This window comes from Neopelma chrysocephalum, unplaced genomic scaffold (genome assembly GCF_003984885.1).
Source record: "Neopelma chrysocephalum unplaced genomic scaffold, ASM398488v2 Primary Assembly neopelma1_84, whole genome shotgun sequence".
Taxonomy (NCBI): domain Eukaryota; kingdom Metazoa; phylum Chordata; class Aves; order Passeriformes; family Pipridae; genus Neopelma; species Neopelma chrysocephalum.
Genome location: NW_020897746.1, coordinates 6,360,183 through 6,384,398, shown reverse-complemented (window position 1 = coordinate 6,384,398; position 24,216 = coordinate 6,360,183). Strand labels below are relative to the sequence as shown.

At 42.9% G+C, this 24,216-nt stretch overlaps 2 protein-coding genes across 12 annotated transcripts in view; one reads left to right on the top strand and one right to left on the bottom strand.

The window, feature by feature from the left end:
* Positions 1 to 130: 130 nt before the first annotated feature.
* LOC113971710 (nucleoside diphosphate kinase-like) lies at positions 131 to 9,272 on the bottom strand. Of its 4 annotated transcripts, none has more exons than XM_027691893.1 (6): positions 9,224 to 9,272; positions 6,521 to 6,588; positions 3,315 to 3,447; positions 2,682 to 2,783; positions 1,872 to 1,984; positions 131 to 1,530 (listed from the first exon to the last, which is right to left on the bottom strand). In XM_027691893.1, exons 3-6 carry the CDS (start codon positions 3,441 to 3,443, stop codon positions 1,413 to 1,415), a joined length of 462 nt encoding a protein of 153 aa, XP_027547694.1. In that variant the 5' UTR covers positions 3,444 to 3,447; positions 6,521 to 6,588; positions 9,224 to 9,272; the 3' UTR covers positions 131 to 1,412. The 4 variants fall into 4 exon arrangements, with proteins under 4 accessions (XP_027547694.1, XP_027547696.1, XP_027547695.1 ...); XM_027691895.1 differs by lacking the exon at positions 6,521 to 6,588 and adding an exon at positions 6,867 to 7,226 and having other exon boundaries at positions 9,138 to 9,265; XM_027691894.1 differs by lacking the exon at positions 9,224 to 9,272 and adding an exon at positions 7,643 to 7,762.
* Positions 9,273 to 9,552: 280 nt separating this feature from the next.
* SPAG9 (sperm associated antigen 9) overlaps positions 9,553 to 24,216 on the top strand; it is a 61,880-nt gene continuing 47,216 nt past the window's right edge. For all 8 annotated transcript variants that reach the window (XM_027691906.1, XM_027691902.1, XM_027691904.1 and 5 more), the window contains exons 1-2: positions 9,553 to 9,858; positions 16,208 to 16,328. In XM_027691906.1, the coding sequence (XP_027547707.1) occupies positions 9,553 to 9,858; positions 16,208 to 16,328 (427 nt within the window). The remainder of the gene's footprint in view (positions 9,859 to 16,207; positions 16,329 to 24,216) is intronic.

Below are 24,216 nucleotides of genomic sequence, written 5' to 3'. Positions count from 1 at the left end.
CTTTCCTCCAACATTTAAATTCAGTATTTATCTTCTATAACAGTGAATAATTTCACAAGATGAGCTCACAGCCTCACCTACATACTTAGGGAATTTGTTCCATCTCCATATACTCATTGATATAAGACAATATAATTAAAATATCCTTTTATTTCACTTAAGAAACAGCAAATGTTTCATTTTGTACCATCTCTTTTTTAGGAGCTCAATATCTCTATAAAGTATCATAAGCATTCACTTCAACATACATTGCACAGTTCATTATTTGAGTCTCACTATGGGGAAAAAAATCATGGGGTTCAAACAACTAATTCCATGAAACACTTGCTCTTAGTGAATATAATGTTGCAGGTAAATAAATACATAATATCAATCCCAACTTGTTCCTCATCCAGTACAGCTTTTGCTGTTAAAAGTTCTGCAAGAGGCTGGTGTTTCTCTCTGAGAGAAGCAGAGACCTCTACTGAAATACCTTCAGCATTATTATGACTGTACTTCTTTACATCATTAAATTCATACAAAACAATAATGCTGAAGTCACTTCTGAAACACTTCATCCAAGGACAGATTGCTTTGTAGTTCCAACTGCTATGGAAAGGACACAAATGAGAACAAACCTAAATTATCAAATGCTACATTATCAGCTGTTCAGCCAGCAAAGCAAATATCACTTATTGCTCTGTGCAGTGCCAGAGGGCTGCTGCACTGAAGTGGCTGAAGGTAGATCTCCCTCATCCATCCTCACATTAATCTTCTTTTCACATAAAAGGCCATTTCATAAAGCCTGGCCGGTTAATCTTTCCTTAAAATGCTAAATAAATCCCATGTGGGGGGGTAAAAAGCAAGTTAAAACAGTGTTAGTGTGGAGGACAGTTGTCGTGTTAATCAGAGCTGAGCTCTGTGTACGGGCACAGAGCATTTTGGGGGGAGAAATGGGCTTTTTTTCTGCAGCTGTTTTGGGCATGGGGCACACTTGATATCAAATTCAACCCTCAGCATTTGGACATCTTACAATATACTCACATACCACCAGTTGTCCTTTAACATTTGAATAAAGTTAACTTCTAACACATTTGCACATGGAATTATTGGATATTTTTTGACCAACATTTTTTTTTCTATTTACCAAAATAGTCTCTATGGCTATAAAGTGTTCCAGGAAAATATATATTTTTCATATGCTCTGTGTCTTAATCTCATATCTCTCAACCCCAGAAGCAGCTTTTTAAAAGTACAATTCCATCTATAACTGGACAGCTTTTAAATCAAAGCAGCAGCAAACACTGGCTCTATTTAACGTTCACAACAGAGCAATCTCACAGATTTCTGAGGTTTCTACCAGGGCTTTGGAATAGCTAGAGGCTGGCAGCTGCTCACGGGCAGTAGGGATATCAGAAGATGCAGGCTGAGTGTTAGTCATAGATCCATTCGTGAGCACAGCTTCGGTAATCAACCAGCTCTTCAGGAGTGAACCATAAATTGATCTCTGTCTCAGCACTTTCCACAGAATCACTTCCATGAATGATGTTCCTAGGAAAATAAAAGGTGGATAGAAGAGTAAGAGAATCCTCAAACTCAAAACAAAGCAGGGCTCTTGTTTTGAAGTGGTTTCCATTACGGAGAGGAGCTTTAAGCATCTGTAAAGCAGGAGCAGGCACAGCACAGGCAGTCCCAGCTTTGCTCCTCATTTTTGTCAAAATGGGGACAACCATGACTCAATTTCCATCCTTAGAGCACAATATTACTTGAGCCCAGGGAATGGCAGCTCCATGGGTAAGACAGAGAAGGATAGAGCACAGTTCCTCCATATATCATGACATAACACTTGACATTTAGTGTCTTTGGATGATATCAAGAGTTTTAAAACATACCTTCCCACTTGAACGCAGAAGTCACCACGAATAGTGCCGGGCTTGGAATCAAATGGATTAGTTTCTCCCAGCATCACCCTTCCAGTCTTAATCACGTTAAGACCTTCCCACACCTTAAAAGAAAAAAAAAATCCATTGAGATTATTAAATCTTAGCAACAGATACTTTCCAGAAGGACACGGGGCTGCCCATCATGGCACAAGTCACCATCTGAATATTTGTTTTAGTGAGATGTATTTTATCTCCAGTTTTTCTGTCGGATTTGTGAAGCATCTGCTGATGTTCTCCTCTTCTGCACAATCCCCCTGGTCACTCAGAATGGGGAGAGAACCATTTTAAATCTCAATATTGTAAACATCCTTACTCATGGAAGAGCTAGACCTCACCTATTTTTCAAATACAATATCGAGGAGAAAAAGAGGAAGTCCCTTCTAATGAAACTAGACCAAAAAAAATTTCAAAGTTACTCTAACTTAGGCATATAGTAAAAATATTCCACTATCCTTTTTCAGCTTGCTTAATATATGGCATTTTGTATTAAGGAGGCTTTTGTCCAGGTTTACTGTTTTTCAAGGTCCATCTTTGGTTCCCCTTTTATCCCTCTTCCTCAATATATTTACTGGAATGAGAGAAAGATTATGAGAAAAGATTAAAAAAAAAAGGTCTTAACAGCACATCTTAATTATAGTATTTGAATCTAGGTTTTTAGGTCCTTTTAAAAGTAAACTAGAATTCAATAGGTAACACAATCTCATTGCAGGTAAGACAAGCAGTGTTTTTGTGAGTTGAGCTTCACTGTCAGGAACTCACCATGGCCACAACAGGTCCCGAGTGCATGTACTGCACCAGCCCATCGTAGAAGGGCCGGTCCTTGAGGTCAATGTAGTGTTCTCTCAGAAGGTCTTCAGAGGCCTGTGTTAAAAACCAGCCAGACAAACAAAAAAAGCTCACTGTAAGAACTTAAGAGCATAGTGAAATCACAGAGATTAAGCTCAGAGCACTGGTAATCCGGAAACTTGCACGCACTTCAAAATTCAGAATTTCTAGCATCTTCCTAGGAGCACTTCTGGTCTATATGAATTTGAACTGTTTGTTTCAACCACAACTGAGCTTAGAAAAGTGTCTGTAGCCAGTACAGATGGTTTATGTGACCAGGGATTTGTGGAAGATGTTCAGAGATATTTATTAGGCATGGGATGCACCTGAAATATTCTCCTCAGACTAAGGACATCAGGTTACTAAAATTAGCATGCTTAGCATGCCTAAAGCATTTAGCCAGAGCTGGGAACTGGAACTTTTCCAAAAACACCCAAAATAAGACTTCTCAAAATTTCAGGTTTAAATATTCTGCAGACTACATTTGCTGGTCCAGCATGCTGCTCTATTTGAAGGCTACAGGTGGTATGAAAGAAAAGGGAGACACACCAATTAAGGAGAGCTTACATGTATTAATTTCATGGCCACCAGTTTGAATCCTTTCTGCTCGAAGCGCTTGATGATCTCCCCGACCAGCCCCCTCTGGACGCCGTCGGGCTTGATGGCGATGAAGGTGCGCTCCTCGATGGAAGCCATCGTCCTGAGGAGGGAGAGAGGGAAGGAAAGTCGTTATCCCAGGATGGGCAATCCCAGCTCTGTGTCGCCTGTAACATCGGCTGCCATCTGAGGGTCAGTAACCCGCGGTCCGCACCGGTCGCTGCACACAGGTTTTCACGAGCGCTGCAGGAGCGAGTTTAAAGCAGTTTTCCGAGCACAGAAACAATTAGCGAACACTAAAATCAGTAAAGCTCTGAATGGAGTGGAAGGTAAAGACCGTCACGGATCCACTTCCCAGCGCCGTGCAATAAATCAATCCACACACGCAGAGTTTTCGTCTGGAAAAAGCAGCGCGGCCGGAGGGCTCCGCGCCCCGCACACCTGTGCAGGTGAGGAGCGCGGACACCCGCGCGGGGCTGCGGGGAGGCTCTGCGGGGATGGGGGGCCGGGGGCTCTGCTCGGGGAACGCGGACACCCTCCCGCTGCCCCCCTCCCCGTCTCACCCGCTGGCGGTCCCGGCGGCTCCGGCAGCCCGTGTCACCCGCTGGTGGCTTCGCCACCGCTTTGTCTGCGCGGGGACCGGCCCGGCTTAGCGCTGAGCCCCCCCCGCCCCCGCGGTTGCCATGGGGACAGCGCGGCCTCCCGCCTGCAGAGGACGCTGCTCCCCCCCCCTCCATCGCCCCCCACCCGCGTTGGGCCCGCCCCGCACCCGCCGACGGCTTTTGGGGTCCCCCGTTCCCTGCCCGCCCCGGCCGGGTCACACCGACACCCGCCAGGTGTCTCTTTTCCTTAAGCCGGGGATGTCAGGCTGAGCCCTTCCAGCTTTTCATCCCATTCTTTGGATCCCGTTTTTTATATAACAAAAGGCATATAATATTACCTTAATAAAAATCTCATTATCATACTGTTCTGCTCTAAGTTTCTGCTTTAAAGAAGGCCATTAATTGTTGTTATTGTTGTTGTTTTGCTGGTTATAATATATCATTATATTGAATATTATTGTATTTGGTGCTATATTAGCTCTCTGAGTCAAAAGACCCTTCATCAATTTGCCACTGAACTGCTTTCCCTTGAGGGTTTTACTGCCTTTGAGAGAATTGAGGATAAAGCATCTGGACGGAAATCCATGCTTGTCCTGCTTTTATTTCCAAACTGGGATGAACTTCCTGGGCTCAACTCCCTGGATCTTCTTGAAAGCAAAATTTCACTTCCCTCGGGGCAGGACTTTGCTGCTGTTTAACAGGGAGAAGTTCAGCTTTTTGATAGCATGGATTTCCTTATTCGGGATCCCTTTCCTTTGCCACATTCCATCACACATCCATGTGTTACTTTTATTTCTAGTGAGAGAATACAGCTCTGAACCCTAAGCATCTTGTCAAGAAACTTGTTTACTAGGATTCAGGGGTCTTTTTTCCAGATATGATCATACTGTGATGGACTCATTTTTCCATAAATGTTGTTTAAAAAAGTACAGCATTGTACATTTTAGCAAGTCCCCTTGGAGTTATTTTGGACTTAGAACTTTTGAGTATTCTCCTGACAATGTCAACCCACTATATTCCGTTGCTTCAATACACATTTACTTGAGATGTTTTATACTACTAAAACAAACTCTAATGCTGTAATCCTCACCATGGCAAAATAATACTTAAACATGGAAAAAAGGTCTCTAGAAACAGGATGTTTAGAAAAATATGAACTTAAAAGCAGCAATAGGACATCTATTTACAGCCTTGTTAAATCTACGTCATTTAATGATTAAAGCTTAGGACTTGCCCTAAGGTGGGCAAGCACTATTTCCAGCTTTACCATAGGTCTGCTCTGTGATCTTTGCCAAGTCTTTTAACCTCATTAAATAAGGGTCATCTTTGTCACTTTTGAGATTAATCCATGATTAACAGAGCAAGTTGTGCATCACATGGTACATGAAACACCACAGAACTTAGGCTTCCTTGTTATTTTTACTGTATAAATGAGCAGCTTTATTGCTGGTTCAAAGTTCTAGCAAGATCACGAAATTACATTAAAATTTACATGTTTATCTAAAATGTGAAGAAGCAGAGAGTCCAGACAAATAATTTCCTAAAAACGGGCTGGTCATGGGAGAGAAGTAAACACCTCCAAAGTCCTCAGTGAGTGAACTAAGTGTAATTGCTGAGCTCAAACCATTTACACATTACTTAAAACCAGCAGAGATTTTTTTAAAACAGGCCTGAAGCAAAAGATTGACTGTAAATGTCTACAGACTTCAGTAGAATTTAAACATAATTCCTAGCTTGGGTGGTTTGGTCCCATCTGTGCAATGATCTCAGCTCCCAGCCTCTGTCTGTACCACTCAGAACATTTGGGGGGTTCTCATTCTGTGCTGTGCCACTCTTGCTCCTTATAATCAGACTCCTCAGTCTGACATGTTTTATTGCTCTAGGCTTTAGTACTCTTCATTTAGCTGAATGCTGCTATCATTCATCAGTCTTTACCTTGATTTCTGTTGCACTTTAAGATGGAAAGCACCAGAGAATAAAGCTTTTATCAAAATTTCTTCCTCTGTGTGAAGTCCCAGTTAAGCTTTTCTCACCCCAGACTCATCCAAGGGCTTATTTTCTTCCCTGTTAAATTGCAAATCAATTTACTTTCAAATTAACTGTTATTTCTAGGGACAGGTAATGTGATTTTTCTTATTATCCAGAAAACTAATTTCTTTGTCAGTCAGTTCTTTCCCCAAGAATGTGATGGCATTTTACTCTGCTAGTTACCACATACAGCCACCACTTTCAAGCTACAAAGACAGTTCTAGCAGGTTTCTTTGTGCTGTTTCATATGCTTGATTCATTTGTTAAATTGACAGGTCATCAAGGCCTTAATCTCCTGGAAAGAAATTAGAATATCGTTCCATACCTCCTTCAATTTTTAATTCATCCCTGAGTTTCTGATCTCACACCGACTGCGAGGTGCACATCATGAAATGTGATCACTGTGGTAAGACTGTCAATAAGATACATTTTTACACCACTTAAACTCCTAGGTAATTTTTCTGCTCTTCATCTTTTTAATTACTTCACTATCCCACACTAGAGAACCCCCATATGACTAAGAAAAAAAACAAATGGCCCCTTTACCTGTACTCGTCAGTCTGACTGCAACTGTAGTGGCAACAGCAGCCTGTTCAGTGATGCACCTGCTCTGTCTGGGAAAGAAAATCACATCTATACGTTTTGCTGATAGAGACAGGATAAAAATAGCGTGTCCTCAGAGACCCCTTTGCTAAGGGCTGTCAGCACACACCTTGACCCACTTCTGCTGTCTGTCAGAACATACGTCTTTGAGATAATGTATTTGTGCCTTTTGCCAAGCAGGATGTCAGTGACTATAAACCCTGCACAGACAAAAGGATGTCTGCAAGATTCAAGGGGATTGGTGCTTTTATCCTCACAATAATCTGCAGTTGTTTAGAGCTGTCCTCACGTTGTGCAGAGTTACACACGAACAGCGTGGTGAGGTCCAGGTTAAGAGTTCATGGCAATTAGCTGTGGCCTGCCCGGCTGCAGGGTGGAGTTCCCTCTCCACCTGGGCTGTTTGCAGCCCTTCCTGCAAGATTTATTCAGGCTCAGGAAAGAAAAAACATTGGTCAATAACCCCTCCCTCAAAGGCTCTCAGTGCCTCCCGCAACACAAAAACCGAGGTGAACGGGAACTATGTATGACCCAAAGGGAGGGAGAAATCTCGACAGACGGCTTCCCGCAGCACTCCTGCAGCTGGTGAAGCTTTAATCTCTGGCAAACAGCAGGCAAACAAGGAGGAGTTGCAGTTTTTCTCAGTGGACAGCTGCTAAAGAGAAATAGGAAAAGAATAATATCTTCCTAGGAATCTTTCCCAATAATTTAAATGAAGTTTCACTCAAGGAGATGTATGAAAGTACACATTGCCTTTTTGAAATTATTTTGTAGCTAAAATGATGTAAATTTTTGGTCAGAATTAAAAGAAAAAGAGCTTTTTTTTTGTTGTGTTTATAAATAAATTTTTATTTTAACAGGCTGCAGCATGTTAAATTATTAGCTTAGGAGGATGATGTCTAAACAGAACTCAAAAGAAATCAAAAATATGGGGCTGAAGTATTTTCTTCTTTGTCATTCCTGCGCAGACTCACTAGCCAAGTACATAAAAAGACATCACAGCACATGCATTTAAAGCACAGTTCCTGTCTTAAAACCAGCCTAAATGAGAGAAAATACAGTGCAAACCTCTGCTGCTCTCCAGTGGAATCGAATGCAATCACCGCACTTAAGAGTTCCATCACTTCTCAAGCTTTTGCACTTTTTAAAACACTCATTTCTTTGTTCCTGGGCTGCGGTCTGGCCATTGGACTCCTCAGCTCCCTGTACAGGGAATATGACTTAATGAAAAACAATGATTTCCCCACATTTGAATTGTTTGATAGAAATTGTGCCAGAGGAGGTTTAGGTTGGATATTAGGAAATGTTTGTTCACTGAGAGTGCGGTCACTGGCACAAACTGCCCGGGGCAGTGGTGGAGTCACCATCCCTGCAGGGATCTGAAAGACGTGCAGGTGTGGCACTTGGGGACATGGGTTAGTGGTGGCCTTGGCAGTGCTGGGTTAATGGTTGGAGTTGATGACCTTTGGGACCTTTTCCAACCTAAACAATTCTATGGTGCTATGAAAAATGAGGGACGTGGAGCAACTCTGAAACTTTTCAATCTCAGTACTTTGAAATTTAACCTGAATGTCTAGAAAATCTCACACTGTTCCTCGACAGAACACGATCCAGAATGGAATTCACTGTTCCAAATCCTAGGAAAATCAATCTCTCTTAGCAAGTGCAAGATGCCTTCTAAGCTCTATTATTGCTAAAAAAACAGGGTTTCTGATATTGACCTTATTAGAACTAAAAGTCCTTTTTGCAGTCAGAGACCAGCCAATACAGCGCTCCAAGCACGGTTTGGGAGCTGCGGAGTCCCAAAATCTGGGACCTAAAATCCTATCTCTGTCAGTCATCCCCCAGTGAATCACTTGATCTATTTATGCCTCCGTGGGTGCGATAAACAAATAACGCCGCTGCCATGGGAGCCGTCAGACGGCACTGCCTGGCATCTCCCACCCAAACTGGGAACTCTGCCCACGGGCGGGGTGTTCTCTCTGGTGATCTGGAGCATGCTGGCCTGTGTCAGGAATATCAGGAATAGTGTGGCCAGCAGGACCAGGGCAGTGATTGTCCCCCCTGTACTTGGCACTGGTGATGTCACACCTTGAGTGCTGCGTTCAGCTTTGGGCCCCTCACTTTCAAAGGACACTGTGGTGCTGGAGCATGTCCAGAGAAGGACGACACGGCTCGTGAAGGCACCAGAAAACACGTCTGATGAGGAGCAGCTGAGGGAGCTGGGGGTGTTCAGTTTTGAGAAGAAGGGGCTCAGAAGGGACCTCATTGCGCTCCACAACCACCTGGAAGGCTGTAGTGAGGTGGGAGCTGGTCTCTTCCGCTTGAGAGGACAAGGGGAAACAGCCTTAAGCTGAGACGGGGAAGTTCAGATCAGATACTAGAAAAAAATGTTCTCACTGTTCGTGTGGTCAGACATCGGAATGGGCTGCCAAGGGAAGTGGTGGAGTCGCCATGGGAGGCGTTTAAGAGGAGCTGGGTGATGAGGTTTGGTGGTTTGGGGGTTACAGTGGCAGTGCTGTGTTGATGGTTGGACTGGATGATCTTAAAGATCTTTTCCAACCTTGATAGTCCTGTGATCCTGTGCCCTCCGACGTGTCCCCGGCAGGACAGGACAGGACAGGATAGGAGAGGATAGGACGGCCCAGCCCTTCTCGGCTCAGATTTTCCCGTCTCCCACCACCGGCGGCGGGCGGCCACCTCCCCGTGACCCTCCTCCCACCACCCAGCCCCGCCTCCATCGATGACATCACTAGCCATACCCCACCCGCGTGACGTCACACCCCGCACGCCCCGCCCCGGCGTGACGTCACGGCGCGGCCCCGCCCGGCGCGGCGGGTGAGGTCAGAGGCGCGCGCCGCTCCCGCCCCGGCTGAGGCTCCGCCGCCGCCGCAGGAGGGGCCGGACCGAGCCCGGAGCCGCCGCCGCCGCCGCCCCGCCGGGCCCCGCCAGGGCCCCGCGCTCCCCCCGCCGCGGCCATGGAGCTGGCGGACGGCGTGGTGTACCAGGAGGACCCCGGCGGGCCCGGCCCCGCCATGATGTCGGAGCGGGTGTCGGGGCTGGCGGGCTCCATCTACCGCGAGTTCGAGCGGCTCATCGGGCGCTACGACGAGGAGGTGGTGGCCGAGCTGATGCCGCTGGTGGTGGCCGTGCTGGAGAACCTGGACTCGGTGTGCGCGCACAGCCAGGAGACCAGCGTGGAGCTGGAGCTGCTGCGGGACGACAACGAGCAGCTGCTCACGCAGTACGAGCGGGAGAAGGCGCTGCGCAAACAGGCCGAGGAGGTGAGCGGGGAGCGCGGGGGCGGCGGCGCTGCCCGGGCTGGGGCCGCCCCGCGCGGGGGGCGAGGAAGAACCAGGGCCCGGCGAGGGAGAACCGGGGCCCGGGGAGCCCGAGCCGGGGCTGGGCGAGGGGCCGGAGCCGCCGGTGACGAGTTGAGATCGCGACGCCGCTCCGGGAGGAGGAGGAGGAAGAGGGAGCGCCCGGTCCGAGCGGCTCGGCCTCCAGCGGAACCCGGGCACGGCCCTGCCCGCTGTGCCCTCGGTCTCCGCATCGTCTCCTCCTGGAGGGATCCCGGATAACCCCTCTGGAGCTCTCCCGTGGCAGAGCAATCGTGGACCCGTGCGCTCGCTGCGCTGTCGCGGCCCCTCCGGGTGCGCTCCGTGCCGGGAGCTGGATGTAAAGACCAATGGGTGTAAATACCGTTTAGAGGGTATTTACAAAAAAAAATAGTGACGATGCACTGCAAAAACCACGGAGAAACTCTTTGTCTAGGCTGAAGCTCTTCGGAGCCGGTGCATCAAGCCTCAGGCAGCAACAGGTGGTGGTGGACTGTTCAATGACATCGGCTCTGGCTTGAGATAGAGTCGATATTAGATGTTTTAATTTCAGCTTTTGTGCTAAGAATCGCTTTGGCATAAATAAACTCACAAAGTGTTATCTCTTTGAGGTTATAAAACAGTACAATAGAAAGCAGCTGTGCAGGATAACTTCCTCCAGCTTCATTGTCTTGCCAAACTCCTGAAGGAAATTGGATTGTCAGCATTATCTGTAATAGAACAAGCCATCTTACAAGTCTATTTCCAGAATTCTTGTCTCGTGCTTATCTCTCTTGTTGTGCTTGCCTTCTAAATTTTCCAAAAATCAGAGGAATGTGGAGGGTGAAGACAATGTTGACCATGAAAGCTTAATTTGAAAAACATTAACCTTGTACAAACATTCATTTATGTTTTGGTTATAAATGAGTGCAAAATGTGGTCTGCAGATTATTATTCCAGGTCTTAGTTATGAAGTGCTGTGATATGAATGATGCCCCCCCAGCTCTTGGTCTGAGTGACCATTCATCCTCCTTGTGAGACACGTAGTTGTTTTGTGATGCCTTATGGACTTCAGTCAGGGGACTGTTGCCATGAAGACTTAATCACTAGTTTTGACACAAGCTGCACGTACAAGGCTTTTTAAGAAAACATGTTTCTGTTGAGAGTAACAGGAAGGGACTGATAAATACTTTCTGAACTAATTCATGGGAAAATCAATCAGGCTTGAAATACAAGCAGCATTTGGCAGATTGAAAAAAGCAGACCTTGGGCAGTAGAACAAAAACTGTATCAATATGATGAAAGAGAATATGGGGTTAATTATGTTGTTGTGGCTCTTCAGGAGCTGTAGTGCTTGTGTTGGTAGTGTGCTTCACTGCCATCTCCATTTCTGTGTCATGATAAATTAACTTAAGGGGACAAGCATTATGCAGTCTAAAAACCAGCGCTCATGCTGCAAGACAGCTTCCTGATGCTTTCCAAAGTGCAGTTAGAGCACAGATCATATTTTCATTGTAAGCACAAAGGTTGCTTTTGTGATGTGCTGAGGTCATTGGGCTGTACAGGTGTGAAAGTGTCTGTCAGGTACAGCGTGGCATGTTCAGGAGAGGCACATGTTTTAGTCAGGCATGATTGTTATGGCTATTTTTGTGATGCTGGGGTAGCCTGATGGGTGCAGTATGTTTGAAATATAAGGAGGGAACAGGAATACAACACTATTTTTCTCAGACAGCAAGTTGTTGGCTTAACGTGTTTCTTTTTTTTCATTGTGGAGGTTACTTGTGTAGGGTGATGGCAAAATGGAGAATTTTGAGCTACTAAGTTCACTATTTCATATCATCTCATCACAGAATCATAGAATGATTTGGGTTGGAAGGAATCTTAAAGCTCATCTCATTCCAACCCCCCGCCATGGGCAGGGACACCTTCCACTTGACCAGGTTATGCCAAGCTCTGTCCAGCCTGGCCTTGGACGCTTCCAGGGCTGGGGCAGCCACAGCTTCTCTGGGCAACCTCTGTCATCTGCTCTGACTGTCCTGAGGAATTAACATACCTTCTTTTACTCTCTGCTCGGTGCTGTAGGAAATTTTATTTGTAGCAGTATCTTAATGAACATTAATAATTTACTATTTGCATAGGAATCTCTTTACCCCATTGTCTTAATTCACGTTCTTCATTTGCTGTGCTTAAAAATCTTACTACAGAAACATCTTGAAAGTTGTGGCCTGTAGACTATTGAAATAATTTCTTTTTAAAGTCACCTTAATGGAAGTTCTGGGCCTGTTTCTCAGTCCTGTGGGTAACAGTCCCAATCTTTGTAGTTGCTGTGAAGTGCCTTGTCTGACTTTTAATGGGGTAGATTTTGTGATATTGCTGAAGGAATGGAGGAACCAGCTGTTCTGCTGTTCTGCTTACAGTTCTGCTTAACTTAGAGGCACCACGTCCTGCCACAAAGAAGTGGGAGAGGAACCAGCATTTGAGGTTCTTTTACACACTCTAAATGTTCCTTCTGTAGCAATGAACTGCTTCAGACCTGGGGGTATGGCTGGCAGGTGTTCTGTGTAGATGGAAATAGGATAAAATCTACTTTTAGCCATGTCAAGTTAATGTATCTTTTAGCTTTTCTGCTGCTGGTGGGATTAAGCTGTTCTTGAAATATTTTGCAACCATGAAAAAGGATTTCCCACCACAAAAATTGGTTTAAGTAATAGCGTGAACTTGATGTCTGCCTTTTCTTACTGTTCCCAAAGTTAATTTTTTCCTTAGGATTGTATGTTAAGTAAACACTCTGCAGTAAGAGTTTAAGTATTTTTCGTTTGAGAGAATAAAACTGAGATCCACTTTACAGAAAGCTGTAAAACAGTGTGGAAGTTACCAGGTTGTTTTCAGTTATATGTATTTTTTTCTGCCCCAAGTTCAGCTGAGCTGGCTGTGTAGTTAATTTTTCCTCCCTGCTCCAGGAGGAACATGCCAGTGGCTGGGAATCTGGCATCGTTGTAGTGCAAGTTACTGAAGGACATGTCACAGGGTAATAAAGATTGCCAAGTGGGTGGGAACCTGACATCAGATACGTTCAGTATTGCACCTGGATCGTGTGACAGGAAAACAAGTCTGAACATAAAGAGACAGAGGATGACATAAATATAGGAAAAAATGTTTCATTTGGCTAGTAATGTGCTGCTAAGTGATTCAGTGGTTGAGAGAGGGCTCCAAATATCTGTGCTGTGCCTTTGTGTAGTCTGGGTTCGTATTTATTATTAAGTTATCACTGTAAACTTTAGAAAGTAGTTTTGAAATTGATGACATAAAGACTTCTGAGTCTAATTTGTGAAGGACTTTTCACACTTTTATTGGAGGTCTTTAAGAACAGGTTGGACAAAGGTCTGTCTGAAATGACATGGTTGATCCTGCCTGGAGAAAATGGGACGGATTAAGTGGGAGTTGCCAAACATAGTTGCTGAAGGTATCACAGGCTTGGGTTTCAGCAGCAGGCACATGCAGGAGGAGTGTGCATCACATCCTGTGCTTCCACCTCATCATAGCCTAATCAAAACTAACACTGAACATCAGAGCCTTGAAACAAGATGACCTTTTAAGGATCGTTCTAGCTGTATCTTCTGTAATCTTGTGCAATTTGGTCTGATTGTTTTAGAGATGAGTTTGTGTCCTTCAGCTTGTTCTTGGAGGGAAAAAAAGATCGAAAAATCTCATTTCTCATTAGAGTTGTAAGATCATTGTTGTAGTCCAGACAGGACATCACTTAAAATGAGGAAAACTAGATTTTTGTCTGTCTTCTTAGTATTTTGTATAACCAGTGGCTGGGATTGGAATAAGAGGATGCCTAGTATCCATATATTAAGTGGTTAATATGCTGCTGGATTTACATTGAACAATGCAGATGATGTGCAATACTTGAGTATATTGTCAGTGTAAATTAAAAAAGAGAAAAGTCTCTTAATTCAGGTGCTCAGCCTGTCCTTGGCTGCTGTGGTGGTTTATCTGACTAGTCCTTCCATCATACTCATGCAGGCTTAGTCAGGATGGGATGATCAGTCTGCTGGGGCTGTGATAATACTATCACTGAAAGGAGAAATGAAACCAAAGAGAAACATTCAAAGTCTAAAGTTCTCAGTCCCTGATTTGATCAAGTACAGTTTTCAGCAAGGGTAAAAAAAAATACCCAGCTGTAATTACAAAAATGCTTTGAAGAATTAGTAAATTCAAACTTTAACCAAATGAAGGTAAACTAGCAGAAGGTAACAAAACTGTTCCAGACAAAACCAGTTTTCCTACTTGCAGTTGAAGAACTTGAGAGGAAATACAAAATGACACTTATCTTTAGTTTCATGAGTAACAATGACATTGATGGCTCTGAATGGCTGTTTATTCACAAGTATAATTGTCACTGGCCTTTTGCAAGCTATGAGACATGTCTGACTTGGGAAATCATCAGAGAAACAACTAAACAAAGATGTTACAGTTTTATAGTTTTTCTTTCATGTTTTCCCATGTTTAGTGTAACAAACTGTGTTGGTCTTTAGCCCCAGTGCCAAACTTGCGTCAAACTTTGAAGCCCTTTTTGAAAAGGGAGTCTGCTAAGAATAGGCCAGACATGACTTGAATCTTTAATGTAAAAGGAGCAAAAGTCTGGTATCAGTTACTACAAAGGAGGCGTGAAACAAGCCTAAAGGTTCAGTTTTTCAATATTACATCAACAAATTATTATTCCCAAACTTTGTGTTGAGGGGGCAGGAGGACTTCTGCACATCTGAGGATTTTAGATGTGATTTAGCCCCACAGCAGGGCTACCTGGGCTGGTGTCAGCTGTTCCTCCATTGTTTTGTGATGTAGCTTCAAGCACAGTCATATGAACACCATGCCTAGTCCTGTGATAGCTAATGTGCGAGCTTGTCTGAAAGGAACTCTTGTTCCACTTCATAGATCTTTACTGCATTTCTGCATCTGAAGTACTTTTTAAGCAGAGCTTCTTCTGGTGGCCCTGTTAAACTGAAGCTCTTTTCATAGGGTTAAGAATTTCTGCTTTTGTGAAAGCTCTAAATCACATTGGCCAAAACGTAGTAGTAACTTGTTAATAGATGATGTGTGAGCATTTGAAGTATTTTTCCCACTAATTTTTTCTAGCAATAAATAGGGAAAAATATTCAAATCACAATACTGTTTTAAAGTTGCTGCTTCCACTGTCTCTTTGCTTCCATGTGGTGTCCAGCTGCAGCTTGCTTTCTGACCTTTAAACTGTCTTGGATGTTTGGGGTTTTTCTTTTTCTCTAGAGGCTTCTGGTCCAGTTTTCCTCCTTATTCCATGAGCCTTGTGCATAACTTGTGTTGGTGGCCTTGCCTTCTCCTTGCAATGCAGAGTACAAAGTACTGCCTGACCTGAAACATCTCTGGCTATTAGAAGTATTCTTTGTGCTGTCAATACACACTGAACTTCTTAATTTTTTGGTTATGAGAAATAGCAAAATATGTTTTAAAAACTACTGTGATGGTGAATTGCTAATTTCAATATTGTGGAATGTAAACAGTGATATATTCATCACAAAACTCCAGAATATTGTGAGACACAAAGTTGGCAGATGAAGGTAGCAGAGGGTGAAGGTGATCGGCACAGTTGCAGAGTGCCCATGAAGACACTTCTGTGCAGTTGACAGATTGTAGGAGATGGTTATTAAGTATTTGATGAAGACTGTGAGCATTTATAACCTGTGTAAGGATAACAGAAGTTTGGTGGGAATGAAAAGATAATATGTAATTTTGATTGGCACTGCTGCTGCTATCCTGTTGCACTGTCTGTACCTTCATGGCTTACAGGTGAAAATAACTTCACTGATGCTCAGTCAAACTGAGGGTACCAAGACTCCCTGTATTCACATGTTAGCAGTTGTACATGAAGTTAGAAAATAATGAAATAATTCAGATTTCTGTTAATCCCAAGCAGGTTCTCTGAAGTAGTTGGCACTTGGTTGATAGTTAGTTCACAAAGCAGCCTAGGCTGGGTGTTTGATGGACCTGGTCTGAAATAGTCCTTTCAGTTTAAATGTGGCCTGTGGGTCTGTTCAGTTGTTTTGGAAACCTGCTTGCACCTTCCTTGCTGTGAAGGGCTGCTGTGCTGCTTCCTACGTGCTGCTTGAAGTGAAAGTGTTTCTGAAAAAGCAAATCTAGGAATGACTGTACATTTCTCTTTGGAGAAACAACCTTACTCAGACTTAAAAAAAAAAAAAAAAAAAAAACAACAAACCTGTAATTAATTTTTGAGTCTAACTTCACTGTTTGGGTTTTTGTTTGTTTGTTTGTTTAGAAATTCATTGAATTTGAAGATTCTCAAGAACAAGAGAAAAAAGACTTACAGACCAGAGTGGAAGCATTGGAGTCACAAACTCGACAACTTGAACTAAAAGCAAAAAACTATGCTGATCAAAGTAAGTAAAATATGTTGCACCCCCTGTAAGTGATATTAGTGCATTTTAAGTTTTGCTCTGTAAAGTGATAATACATATGCTAAATATCTGTGCTATCTGATTCCTGTGCTTTGATAACTGGGTTTAACTCTTGTGCAAGTTTGTTTTCCTTAGAATTAAGGTGAACAAATGAAATATAAGCTTGTGACTTGTAATCTGATTCTTCTGGTATCCTGCTTGTTTTGTTTGCCTTTTTGACTGTGGTTTTTTCTTGTTTAGCAACTTTTCCATGAGATGCTTACGACTTATTCCCTTGTTAGTGATGATAAAATAAGCTATTTATTTCCCCATTAAAACAGTGTCTGTGCTTAGCTAAAGGTAATCTCTTTGGGTTTAGAAGCACTGCTGGGATGAGAAGTGCATTGATGCTGATTCTCATTAGCTTTTATATAATTTTTCCTGAATTATTTATGAGGCATTTAGTTTTTATAGCAAAAGATTTTAGGAAGAACACTTCCCTTTTTAGGGATGTTCTGTGTAATGTAAAAAAACCCAGCTTGTGTAAGCTTCGGAAAAAGATGAGTGATCAGTTTTCCTGAAACACTGAAAATATATTGTAGTTTAGACATTCTGCTGAGCTGCTTCTTATCCAGGTACACATTCACTGGATGAAACTCCATCACCACTTTTTCTGCTTTTCTACTTCTCACTTCTAAGCTGCCTTCTGTTGATGTAAGACTGGTGTGTTCATGAGTTAATATATAGCTTTTATTGCTGGGCCATGCAGGAATGTAAAGTGAGACTGTGGCAAGGCTGAGATAAGATCAGTTTCTAAAAGCAGGGTGCCAGTTGTCAAAATAGCCCCTTTTTACTATTCTTTCTTCCTTTATTTCTGCCCAGCCACCTTTCCTGCCCACAACACAGCAAGTTATAACTCTTTTCCAACTTAAGCTTATAATACTGTTCCTGTAAAGTTTAATTTTCAGTAGCATGAGTGAGTCTATGGCAGGGTAGAAGTGTTAGTCCACTAGTGTTAAGTTCAACATAGGTGGCCTGTAGAGTTGAATCTTCCTGAAATTTGAATGGTTTAGAATGGTGTTTGCTAATCTTAGAGACATATGCTACCTTAGTTCCATTGCAGTTAAAATATTCCAGGGTTCTGTACAGGCAGTGATGGAGGAACACTTCAGGCAGTCTTTCCTAGTGAAGCCCAGGATGCTTTTTTTTTTTTGGAACTGTATCTTTATAGATCAAGTCAAGCTAAAATGGATGATTGTAAAGCATATTGCAGAGACTTGTCTCAGAAACGCTGTGATTCTTGTGAATGGAATTGTGTGTGTGTGTGTTTAAAAGCGGAGAAGAGGGGAAAAGAAAACATTGTGACAAGAGTTGAGTGGTCTGTTTTGGTAACAAAGACACTGTTTCCAGAAGGCCGGTGCTCTAAACCCACAGCCCAAACAACTTATCAATGGGAGACCCTGCACTCTGACAACAAGATTATGGCATCAACATTGCATCGTGCCCTATAGGCCATTGCTTTTTCTCTTAATACAATAAAAAGTACAAACTAGTTGAACAGAAAAGGAAAATCATTTGGATTTCTGGCAGCATACCTTGAGTTTCTCTTCTAGAAATTGCACTTACCATGTATTGATAACACCATTTTATATTGCTCCATGAGTCTGTTTGTGTGAAATTCTCTGTTATATTTGAAGACTTAATATTCAAGGCAATGTATGATTTGAAAGTTTTAATTATATATTATGTGTATGTATGACATTAATGAAAGCATTTGCACAAGAAACTCAGTTGTTCCAGTGGAACCACTGAGGGTTGGCTAGAACTACTTTTTGGTAAGAAATAATGCTATTAAAAACAGTTATCATAACTACATAAAGCTCTGGTGTTAGAGTGTTGACTTTTAAACAGTTCCAAAATCTATCTATTGTAGAAAAAAATCTTTTAATGAAGAAAAAACCTTTTTTGATGGCAAAATTGTATCTTGGGAGAAACAATAGGGCTGGGTTGAACACTGAGTCTTGCTTATGCTTTGGGTTGATAAGCTGTCTGGGGCAACATGAAAGGCTGCTGGGAAGATTTGACATGCTCCTGATGCAGAGCAAGATCAAAGGGGACAGAAGCACATTTGTTGAACACCTAACAAATATTATGCAAGTGAACTGGTTTTTTTAGTGCTCTAAATTTCTAAGGTATGAAAACTATACTAGTGTTATACTCCTGAAGTAGCCTAACTCTGCTGCATTACCTTGTTTTGTTTTATAGGCAAGGCCACGATACCAAGATACCAATGTGTCACTTTGATTTACTGAGTGCAGCTACAAATCTTTTATTTATATTTCTTCTTCTACTTCCTATAGTACTGCCTGTGCATCTAAATTAGGCTCTGGTATTGCCAACTGTTACCACGTCGACATTCAAAACAGTGGTAGTGTTATCACTGGTAATGGGAGTGAGTTGCAAATGCCTGGCACAGAGCAAGTAAGCAAATAAAACCTGGCTTTGGAATAGAGAGTCTGAGATGGCAACAGCAGTTCATGGCATGATTAATGGATTAGAATAGAAAACAGGTAAAACGTGATCCCCCGTTGTACTTTAACTACAAGGCTTTTTGCTTCATGTAAACTACTTGTGCTCTGTGTTTTTCCTCAAATAAGCAAAGGCTGTGAGAACAAGTTTTGTCCATTAAAAAAGTTCTGATTCATTCTCTTGAACACCATCAGTTGTGAGCATTTAGTGAAGACTTGTCAGCCCTGGGATAGGGCAGCTCTGGAGCTTCAGGGTCGAGTTCAGTGTGATTGTGTATCTTCAAACATGTGCCAGTTGAGATTGCTCAAGAAGCCATAGTTGTTATGTCCTGAGCTGTAAGTACTTGTTTGTGCAGTCTAAGTGATTGTCATGCTAAAGAAAAAAAAGTCGTATTTCTTTGCACTTGAATTTATCCTGTGGGATTACATCCATAGCCACATATTTATCCAGCCAGGTTGGAATAAATCTGCCATTTGAAATTAAACAAGTGAAATGAGAAGCTTATTTGCGTCAACCAGTTGCTAAGTTCCTGTGGTTCACTGACTTCTTTTGCCTTCGTTAGAAACTGGAACAGTTGCTGTCAAGTACCTCCTGAATGAGTGAAGTACCGTGGTTTGTGCTTCTCTAGGAGGAAATGGAAAGAGGGAGGGATGACGGCACAACCTGCTGGCACTGCCAGGTGACTGTGAGCCCCAGCAGATGATGAAATCCTGGATGGTGGGAGCAGATGCATGTGGAGTTACCACTCTTGCATGATGTACAGCACTTGGTCCTGATATTTGGTGGGCTGTGGTTGTTGCCTAAGTCAAGTTTGCTGCCAAAAAATGGTGCAATGTGTGGCATCCTGGGATAATTTGTTAAACTTCGTTAAGCTGCTTAAAGGAGGGCAGAGGTGTAAGGATTTGCAGTGTCTATTTGAGTGCAGGAATGTGCTGCAGTGGTGAGGCTCTGTGGTCCAGCTCCTGGACTCGTGTTGAAGTGCTGCTCTTCTCTGTAACTTCCCATGGATTGTCCTGCCCTGGCATTGGTGTCTGTGTTACCTGTGCAGGGAGGGGAGGAAAGGCATGACCTGAGCTCTCAGGAGTCTGTGACTTGTGGAAGGCAAAGCAAGGTAAATAGCACAGAGTTCCTGGGGATTTGTTTAGGGATGATGTTGGTACAGGCAGATTTTTTGGAAGCTCTTGCTGTGGGTTTTTAGTAAATTTTTACTGATTGTCAGCACATGTCTTCTGGCTTTGACTTTAGAATCCATGTATTGTTTTCTTTTCTTGGCAGCAGAGGGCACCTGTGAATATTGTGGAGGTGCACTGAGCATGGCAATGCCAGGTGTTCAATAAATACAAGTTTAATACTTAAATTCTTCTTCCCTTCCACTTCAATGTGCCTGAGGCAGTCACCAGTCTTTGATACAATCTTACATTTGAGCTCTTGTAAGAAATGTTTATCTGTCTTTCACATTATTCAAATGATAGCTCCTGATTCTACTCGTAATTGGTTTGCAGCATTAAAATGTTTGAAATTTCAACCTTGGATCTGCAAAACTAGGCACATAGAGCTGTTAAAAAGTTGTAATAGCAATATGCAGCTCGTTTGTCCAGCAATATTCCATGAAGGCACATGATACTCCCTGGGATACTGCTTGGTCTCCAGTTACAGAAAGGGGTAAGAGCCTCTCAGAGCTCATGTGATGTGCCACTGAGTTCTGGGGGGGCTACACAGGTTTGTTTTAGTTCCCTTCTTTGCCTACCTTTTTGGGGTTGTCATTTCTGTCTATATTACAGGCTGTAAGCTAGTTACATTTTTTTTTTAATAAAAGATGACTGAAGTGTATTTTGACTTACTGTGGGACAGCTTTGGAGTAAGCTTTCTGGAGAAATCATTCTCAAAGTAACTTATTTATGAGAGGATCTGAAAAACACCATGTCTGCATGGCTGAAGTGCTTTCTGATGGAGGTGGTAGGCAGTGGGAGTTGAAAGATTTGGTTCCTTTTCTGGATCTGCCTAGTGCTAAAGTACAACCCAGAGAACATACTGCATCTGAGAAGACAACAGATTTTCTTACCTCAGTTTATCAAACCTGGGCTTTGGAATTTGTGGTCAAGTTAGATTATATTTGGGGAAAACTATATTTGTAAAAAAGCCCAAACAAACCACATCAAAACAAAAAACCAAAACGAAACCCAGACACATAATCAATCCCAAGAAACAGGTCTTGATCTTCAGCTGCAGATATTGTGACACAACTGTTGGGGTGATTGTATTTCCCCTGTCAGGTGACATCGTGCTGCTGTTGCTTGCCGAAGGTTTTATTTGGGATATGAGACAAGCACTTTGGCAGCTGACCTAAAAACATTTATTTTCCTCGGATTCTAAGCAGAATCCACTGGCTTCAAAAGAAAATGTTGTGAATGTTCTGCAGATGTTATTTGATATTTTATTTTCCTCTGAGCTCTCTGGATACCAGCAGTGCTGTAACGTACACCCAGGCAGCCTCTTGGTGGACAGTTTGAAGGCATCCAATATCAGAGATATACCTGCACAGAGAAGCAGCAGCAATATATGTGGATCTGTATTTGACAGGGAAACTGTGATATGAACTTTCAGCTGTGAAGGTTAACGTTGTTTTGAGATTTGACTTGATCTGTGCACGCAATGATGTAAATAACCAAACTGGCATGAAACACCTCTGTCAGTAAGTGCTGTTTCTAGCTACGGCTCAACTAGTGTTGATTCCAAAGAATACAGGGAAGCTTTTCAATAGATCCTGGAAAGAAGTTGAAAAGTTCATGTTTGTTCAGTGGGGGGTCTGGATTGTCCCTAGTTCATTCTCAAGGACTAAGAACAGCAGAACTAATTTGATTTCCAGCAAGGAAGGAACAGAACAGCTTGAGATATTGTAGTACTTGATTAATAAATGTGGAGCTGTTTGCCCTTTTTTCTCAGTCTGGCTATTTCTCATCTCTGATGATGTTCATCATCATCATCACTGGTTTGTTTACCAGGCAGATTCACTCTGCCCTTCCCTACACTGTGCCTCAGGTATCATTCCCTACACCTGAGGAATCTTTCTATGAGAAGTGTGAGTATCAGAGTGCACCTGAAAGGAAGGTTTGCTTCTGACTGCATTTCTCAGTGACTTTCCCAGCTTATTCCCAGGTGCCTGCTGTGTGGTTTTGGGAGCCAGCAGCCCACTAGATGGAGCAGGGGGTACAGCTGGCTCCAGAGCTTGCACCAAGCCAGGCTGCAGGACTCCAGGCTAAAATAAAATGGAGTAGGAAATTAGAGCAGTGGTTGGCCTGCTTTAAACTTGGCTATTAGTGCACCTGAACAAAAGTGAGGAGAGGAGATTGAAATCCACTGGCATATAATTAACTGCTCATGTAGGTTTTTAAATTAAGGGAGTATTGTGCTAGTGGTTTAGGTGCTGGAGTTTGGTTGTTATAATGATTCTGTGGCTATAAATGTTGCAGCAATTAAGAGAATGGCTTTAAATGTCTCTTAGAATCTTACATTGTTGAGTTGTCGCTGGTTATGTGGCTTTAAATCAAATCCAGTCTGCTATGGCTTCTCTGTTCACACTGACTTCATGTGGATTTTCTCAGAAAGGGGCTTGCTTCAATAGCCTAATGTATGGAGCATCCCACTGTTTGCAAAACAGTCAAACAGAAGTTTTCTCAGTGAAACACTTCTTTGTACAGAGACTGAGCAAGAGGTTGGATTTTTGACTTGATTTTGTGTAGAAGTTGGCTTGTATATATCCTTGATCTCCTGGCATATGGTTGTCTTTATATTAAATGGTTGCATCAGAATGCTGAAGGAGATTTCTTTCAAGTCTTATGTCAGGTGTTTGGTAACAAATCACAGGGATTCTGTGCACCTGAGACATAGCTCAGACTTGAACAGTCCAGAAGTGTCAGGGATAAGACCATTGCAGCTGCATGTGTTGATATTTGCTATCAACAGAGCGTTCTTGATGGCTAAATTATCTTCATAATTGAAAGTGCCCTACTTATTAAACTGAGAGCTAGACCTGTAGTTCACAGTAAGTGCTACTTGAGGATGTCGGTCTCGCCAAGGGGTTGAATTTATCTCTTGTTTTACAAATCAGTTTTCTGTGCTGCTTTGATTTCCAGGTCTTAACCACTTCCAGGTTCAACACTCATCTGACAACTTCAGTCCCTGTTTCAGTCCATGGGTCATGTGTGTGCTCTTTAGCAACTACTTAGTAGGTCACAAGGTCCTGCTGGATCTGTATCTTAACTTTGGTGGGGGACCTGCATTTGAGAGTGGAGCTGGATGAAAGCTGTCCAAGGAGTCTTCAGATAGTCCTGGTGGTAGGAAAGGCTTGTTAATGAGCTGGATCTCTGTCCTGACTTGTGTAGGAGGAACTTGTAATTCCTCTTGAAGGCATCACACTGGTTGGATTTGCCATTCTAGCAGGTCTGTTTCTCTTTCTCCCCCTCAGGCTTGTCAGGAGTTTGAGGCAGAGGACAACATACAGATGAAGGGTGTTCCAAACTTGGTAAAAGCCATCAGACTTGGGAGGTAAGCTCTGACTTTTGAACAGGCAGGGTGGGCAGCTTGGCTGCCTGATTCCTCATAATGCTGTCAGGAGACAAACTCCAGAGGCTTCTGTCTAGTTTACCAGAATATTTAATCTCCCATTTTTAGACTTGATTGGTTTGATTTGAGAGAACTTTGGTCAGGATTGGTACCTCAGATCATTGAAGGTGTTAGGACATTGACGGTGCTGGAGGAGGTTGCAAGTAGGCCTTGGGCTTGAGTTTGTGGTAGTGTTCCAGTGGGATGCTTTCTCATCAGCCTAAAAGCACTAGAATATTTGCATTTTCTGCTCAAACTTAAGATGCTTGAAGACTTTTGAATTTTTTTTCCATATAAGCTTGTAATTGTGAGTAGTGCAACTTTTTTGATGCGTGTTACATTTTGCACATGTAATATCTTAAACATTGTAATATCCTCCATGGTGTAACGAGGATATGATGTCTTTATAAAGACATATTGCAACTGAGACAATGGATACTTCTGCTTTTAGGATGTATATACTCAAACTAATTTTATCATCTACCCATTAAGAATTTGACATCTTAGTGCAAAAAAGTCTGAGATTGAAATATCAGAGGAACTTTTTGTATTGTTACTTCAGTCAAACTGATGGGAACCATGTCTGGCTGCCACTTGGCAGACCCAGCATGTGGCAGGCAGTGCCAGCTCCCAGCTCCATTCCTCGGGGTGTTATCAGGGCCAGACTTCCACTCTTTTGTGTGCTGGTGGATTAATATGGGACTGGCCACAATTGGGTTGGAAATGGACTTCTGGGTGCCAAGGAAAGGCATTTTTTTTT

Excerpts from the sequence above, each read along its gene's own strand:
- LOC113971710 (XM_027691893.1), bottom strand. The coding sequence starts at position 3,443 with ATGGCTTCCATCGAGGAGCGCACCTTCATCGCCATCAAGCCCGACGGC. Across the intron at positions 1,985-2,681 it reads CGGGACCTGTTGTGGCCATG|GTGTGGGAAGGTCTTAACGT; the intron begins GTGAGTTCCTGA and ends TTTTCTTTTAAG. Across the intron at positions 1,531-1,871 it reads TTCTGCGTTCAAGTGGGAAG|GAACATCATTCATGGAAGTG; the intron begins GTATGTTTTAAA and ends TTATTTTCCTAG.